Genomic DNA, 6562 nt, shown 5'->3' with positions numbered 1-6562 from the left:
TAAATCGTTTACTCAGCTTTCTTATAAAGTATTTTTACCAATTTACATCCAAAACAGGGACTGCTGGTGTGACAGTAAACTGGAATTACTGGAGTTTTCCATAACATGAGCATCACCTAGAGGCAGTGGATATGACACAATAATTCAAAGAAAATAGTGCTTCTTTGGGCACTTTGACTCTCTTTATTTATTTATTTATTTCATCGTAATTTGTCCTGTTAAGCACTTTTATTTCGGTTGCACTACACAGTGCAGAGACATCTTGGGGTCAATTTGTACACACTGTCCCTTTAAAAGACTTTGAGTGCATGTTTCTTATGACACCATATTTTACAAATTACATTTAGCACGTTTTCGTCTCATTTCACATTTTTTTTTCTTTCCTGTAATGATTTAATTTTGGTACTTTTGAGCTTCTATACCTTAGACAGGGATGTGATTTGACCAAAGTGAAATTATCTGAAAATTAGCGAGGGGGGGGGGGGGTGATTGCTAGCTGGGGGGGGGGGGGGGGGGGGAACCAGGTAGGACCAGGGCAGTGCCCTGGTGGGGGGAAAAGTGGGGCGAAGCCCCCCCCCGGAGCTCATGGGTTTTTTTAAGTACTTTCAATGCACTCAGATGACAAAGAAATAGACAAGACAACAGCATAAATTTTCAATGTATATTGAACTATCCCATATAAAATTACAGTTTAAGTCAACTCAAAATCAGTCACATTAAAAAACATTTCCCCAACGCCACTATCTTAATTGTAAAGAAGATGGTTCCAGTGGCAAGGGAGACCCTAGACGACCGGCATCTTTCTACAACTGCAGGCGGCTAACGGGATCCAGGTCTGTAGGAAACCGCCTCAAAGCGTGCCGCCACCAGCTTTTGGGATCACTCTTAGTCTGGACTCTACCCTTCGACCTGTTCGGCTTGGGTAACCCTACCAGGAGTACGAGACTCCCGCCGACATAGCTCTGGGGGTCATGGAGACGCGCAAAGTGCCCCACCACGATAAGGTGGTGATCCGTCGGGACACAGCTAAATCCATTCACATGACCCAAACACTACTTCCTCCTAGACTTCATTGCTTTGGAATGGGTCTTTCTAGCCTGCTTCTGTGCAGCTTTGATGGTTCTTCTTGAGGCAGCCTTGCTCATTTGGGTGTCCTGTTTCACAGCAAGTTCTGTTCGTTTTGCAGACAACATAGCTGCTTCTGCATCCTTCTCCTCCCTGTACCTTTTGGAGGATGTCCTCAGATTTAGGCACAGTATGGACTGCACAGGATCCATCAGAATGTCTTTCCTTCCAAAATGGCTGACAGAGGTGGTATTTCTTGCTCTTAGGGCATATTTTACAGTCTGGATAGAACTGTATGTGGCTATGTCCATTCTGCATGCTTTGGGGTTCAGGACATCACCCATGACACTAAAAGCCCCCTCTACTTGCGGCCCATGGAAGCAACTCATGAGAGCCTTCACCATCTTGGCCAGGGTTGGGTATCTTCCAACAGCAAAGACTTGGGCCCACCAACGATCCAGTGCAATTGCCTTCCCCTCTGAGTCCAAAGGTGTTGGCAACTCACTGTCCAACTGGTATTCTCTCACCTCGAGATCATAGTTCCCCAGCTCTGACTCATCAAGGACATTGGTGACCAACGACGACAGCTTCTTCAGTTGGTTTAAAGTTGAGCTGTGTCCTCTGGCAAGTGGGTCAATGGCAGAGGCTGCTCTCAGAAGCTTGCTGTTCATGGGCAACTTTTTCTGAAGGTACAGACCACATGCCAGATATGCTGCCTTGGCTTTGGCTTTGAACTTGAACACAACTGACGACTTGTTAGAAGAATCCATCAGTTTGCTGGTGACACCACCATAGAAAATATCATTTTCTCGGAGTTGGTTGGCTTTGTTGTTCAGTTCAATTTCTGTCAGTTTACAGCCTTGAAGGGACTCTGGCTTTAGGAAACAGGACAAGAACTTCTTGAAGAAGGACACTTGCTTGTCGTTCAGCTTGTGGATCATTGGCGTTTTCGTCTCAAAGGTGATCACATAGTTCTTCAGCAAGGGCAGAACTGCTGTGTACAGGTTGAGGGTGAGAAGCGTATCCAATCTTGTGAAGAATATCTTCTCATAGATCCTCTGCTTCCTCTTCCTTCCTTCCTCAGTCATGTTCTTTTGGCCTAAAGCTGATTGTATGTCTTTGAGTTTGGCTTTGACTTCTCTTGAAAGATCCTTCTTGTGGTAGATGGCCATGATGGTGGGAAGATAGAGTTCTTTATCTCCTCTGCCAAGAAATGCATAGTAGAAGATGGTAAAGACATCCATGAGGCGTAAGGTGGACATTGAAACATTATAGTTTGAAAGCCATCGATGGCTGACAAATCTCTCTGGCATGGTGAAGGTGATGCCTGTCAGAAAGCAAATTTCTTGAAGAGCTTCCTTCAGATCGGTTGACCACTTGAAATCGTTGAAGAGATCATTATGGAGTCCTTCAATCTTGTACTCAAATGGCTTGCAAAAATGCTTAGAGGCGTTGTGGATGTGGTGGCAGGTATCCCCATCTATGTCAAGGAGATGTGGTGCTGGTCCCTCTCGCAAACGCGTCTCAACTCCAGATTTGGAACCCCGCATCACTGCACATGAGTCCATCAACACAGACACCAAATTGCTCCAGGGAATATTGTTCTTGGTCATGAGGGCTGAGAGTTCATCAAAGAGAGATTTGCCGTCAACTTTAACAACACTCAAAGATGCTAAATGTTCCACCACAACAGACTTTGTCGACGGGGAGAAATAGCTGACGAGAACACACAGGACACGGTGTAGATTGTTGCTGGTGGACTCATCAATGTTCATTGAAAAGTGGGAGGATCTTAAGTTTGTTAAAGTCTCATCAAGCATAGTATGGGCAAGGCCATACTTTGTTTTGTAGGATGCACTGGTTCTATCCATGGACAGTCCATTCAGAGCTTTTGGATCCCTTGCCAGTTCCTTTGACAGTGTGATGAGCTTTGGGGCCATGGTGAACGGAAGAGAATTTTCGGCCAGCACTCCCAACAGCATTGCCTGAAGAATAAAAGAAATTTAACAATAATCAGTAAACAATTAAATAATTTAAATAATTATTTGAATTATAATCCAAAATGTCATGCGACCAAAGTAAATAAAAAAGGATTTAGTCTAAACTTTCATGCACATTCACATGTCAGAGTATTTATTATGGTGACAAAAAAATGTTGAAAATTAGCTACAAACCATTGGAAATAATATTTACCATGCAATAAATCATTTAATCAATCATTCTTAATACATAATGGATAACAAAAACATAAAATACCTCATGCAGCAAGCTCTGATAAAAACACAATCATGCATTCGACTAAGATCATCTCTGTAACTGCATACATCAAGACACTCAACATCTTGAAACCTAAAAAGTGCAAACATGCAGCATTCATTTGAGTTTGTGTCAATGATTAACCATGTTATTAATATTAAGTAAATTATGTACCATAATAATATCGTGGCCATTAAGAAAATCAATGGTAGAATATCATACAAGTACTTAATTTAAAAAATATAAATACTGACAATAGTTTTGATTACTATTAGGCTTAATAATATTTTTAAATTTCCTAAATCATATTTTAAATGTAATAATTTATTTCTTTAATAGCAGCGTATCCAAGTATTTGATAAATGAAAGTACAATAAGTATAGGCCCTACAGTAAAGTGTTGGTGTAATGTACACATGAAAATCTATTATTGTAATTGTTAAATATTTATGGCCATTTTTATTACGTTATAATATTTTCGAAAAAAATGGGAAAACTGTCAAATAAATTTGAAAAGTTTACCACCTACCTCAAAATTCACGACTCTATCAGCAACTGGTACAGGTTGTTGGGGTGGATCACGTCTCTTTATTACCGCTTCCGATTGTGATGTCAATAAGGGATGGAGGCCGTAAAGTTTTGGAGTTTTCGTTTGGGCACCGAAACTTCCAGCGATGGAATAATTTGTCGTTCTTGACTGGAGTTCTTTCACGTGTTTTTTGCTCTTTGCGTGACTTTCAAGAGCTTTGAAACCTCTCCCACCATAGTCGATGGTATCATGACACCAAATGCAAAGTGCTTTCCCGGCACGATCGATCTTCCGAATAAAGTCATTGAACAAATTCGTCACAGTCTTCTTTCCAACATTCGTAGATAATTCCTTCTCCAACCAGTCCCATCGAAACTTGTTTTTTACAATCTTATCAATTTCTTTAGCTCGCGGAGCATCTTTGCGTTCGATCACGGACATCTTTCTTTAAACACCCGGCAAAAACGTGTGAGAAATGAACAATGGCACACTCCTATAACAAGCGCGTTTATTGGTCAACACGAGACTTCAACCAATCGCAAGTACGTTTCATTTCAGTTACGGAAACACTCAAATGGCATGCTGTCGAGACGAAATCGTTTTTTTTTACCAATTAAAACACCGGAAATTTTAAAATTTTATTTTTGGAGATAAAAAAAGCGGAATTCCGCGAATTAGCGGAAAAATCACATCCCTGCTTAGAGCCAGTGAGCCCTTCATGAGGTAAAATGTACTTGTACTTTCCAAATTCTCAACCGTTTTGGCATGTTGTACAGTAGTGTCACACTTAACCGGGCTGCTGTCTTTTTGATGCGTCAAGGTCTGCACTTCCGGACCCGCGATTTCCATTCGCCGTTGCGATTTCTCGAGCTCTGCTCCTAGTAACAACCATAACAAACAACTTATTACCACACACCACTGTATCATACACATCTTGTTTTCCTAATTTAACATTACTGCCCTGTCGATCTTGGTTGATCCCATTGACAGTGGCAGCGTGAGCCTTGGTACAGTGGTTCAGATGGTACCTGGTTGAGCTGCCCTCGACCTGGACTGCGGTCGGCATTGCCCTCACGACGGTGTACGGTCCCTCACGCCTCGGTTGGTTCCCACTTTCGTCGAAACCTTGATGTAGACGAGATCCCCTGGGACCACAGTCTTTTCAAATGGTTGTTCGACCTTGGACTCTTGTCTCTTAACCAGCCGGTAGATGACAGCCGTCAATTGTCTCATACAGTCTCTCAGTTCAGTTTGTGGTTGCTCAAGTGGCGGCCCCTTATAGGGACCTCCCAGATGCGGCGCTGGTCAGCCAGTTAGCATTTCATGCGGTGTTAAATGTATGATCTGATTGAGTTTGCATGCGATAACTCATCAGCGCTAACTGTAGCGCATCCCCTCAGTTGAGCCTAGTACTCACACAGATCTTGTTTATCTTTGATTTTAATATTCCATTTACTCTTTCCACGACCTTTTGAACAAATGCTTATTATGATTATCTGAGCTTATTTCAGACGGTATACCATATCGCGGAATAACTTCTCTGATCAAAAACTTAATTACTGTTTCCGCACCTAGATCTTTTGATGGAACTGCTCCTGATATTATTCTCTGCACAGATTTCATACTGGTTGAGCACTTCGTCTACCGTGGCCTGTAAATATGGAGACCTGTGACCTTAGGTCGGTGGTTCGCGCCCCGGCCGAGTCATTCCTAAGACTTAAAAAGTGGTCGGCGGCGCCCTCTGTTGGCTGCGGCTGCATCGGCTCGCTACAACGGGTCAGGTGCAATCGACTTTTCGTTCTGTGTACATTGTTACACAGAATGACAATACAAGGAAATTATTATTATTATTATTATTATTTTTCTTCAGCTCTTTTACAACCTCCCCCCTTGCACAATGATTTAAATTGTGCTATTGTCGACTGATATAATAATAATAATAATAATAATAATTTCCTTTGTATTGTCATTCTTTGTAACAATGTACACAGAACATAAAATCAAAGGTATTCCCCTGTTACCTATTCTCCTTAAAAATCCTCCTGATGCTCCTGCATCTGGAGAGACACATCACCGTTTTCCTGGAAAGCAGATTCAAAATACAATTTTAGCAGTATTCCTGTGTTAAAAATAAAATAATTTACAATCCAAATGTGGGCAGCACGGCGGCGCAGTGGTTAGCGCATGTGCTGCACAGTTCAAGTCATGGGAACCTTCTGCGTGGGTTCAAATCCAGCTCCAGACTTCCTGTGTGGAGTTTGTATGTTCTCCCTGTGCTTGCGTGGGTTTCCCCGGGCACTCCGGTTTCCTCCCACATTAGAAAAACATGCATTTCAGGTGAATTGGCCGGTCCAAATTGTCCCTAGGTGTGAATGAGCGAGTGAGTTGTCTGTTCCCGTGTGCCCTGCGATTGGCTGGCAATCAGTTCAGGGTGTCCCCTGCCCACTGCCCGATGATTGCTGGGATGGGCTCCAGCACCCCCGCGACCCTACTGAGGATAAGCGGTGCAGCTAATGAGATGAGACAATCCAAATGTATCAATATTCCTCAGATTTGTAAACACCACGTCAACCAACAAGATCCTAACGTGATTCAATGCAGACTCGTGTTGTTCGTTATCACCGCCCCGTCGACGGCCTTGGCCGTCTGGCTCAGTCTATTGAGACGTTCACTCGCAATCCGCTGCTGGAATGCGTCCATGAGCCTTATCAGT

General features: G+C 42.8%; 1 protein-coding gene across 1 annotated transcript; it reads right to left on the bottom strand.

Annotated features, from left to right (window-relative positions):
• Positions 1–549: 549 nt before the first annotated feature.
• LOC148353533 (uncharacterized) lies at positions 550–4546 on the bottom strand. The gene is made up of 2 exons (XM_088351497.1): positions 3850–4546; positions 550–3050 (listed from the first exon to the last, which is right to left on the bottom strand). The coding sequence occupies exons 1-2, from the start codon at positions 4288–4290 to the stop codon at positions 1053–1055; spliced, it is 2439 nt and encodes an 812-aa protein (XP_088207623.1). The 5' UTR covers positions 4291–4546; the 3' UTR covers positions 550–1052.
• Positions 4547–6562: the final 2016 nt, after the last annotated feature.

Source organism: Urocampus carinirostris, chromosome 13 (assembly GCF_059441175.1).
Source record: "Urocampus carinirostris isolate Australia breed hairy pipefish chromosome 13, RoL_Ucar_1.0, whole genome shotgun sequence".
Taxonomy (NCBI): domain Eukaryota; kingdom Metazoa; phylum Chordata; class Actinopteri; order Syngnathiformes; family Syngnathidae; genus Urocampus; species Urocampus carinirostris.
This window is presented reverse-complemented; position numbering and strand designations above follow the sequence as displayed.

What these genes read in the sequence shown, in the direction of transcription:
- LOC148353533 (XM_088351497.1), bottom strand. Translation starts at nt 4,290, where the DNA reads ATGTCCGTGATCGAACGCAAAGATGCTCCGCGAGCTAAAGAAATTGAT. An exon ending in ATAGAGTCGTGAATTTTGAG is followed by an intron (nt 3,051 to 3,849) that starts GTAGGTGGTAAA and finishes TTTATTCTTCAG; the next exon opens with GCAATGCTGTTGGGAGTGCT.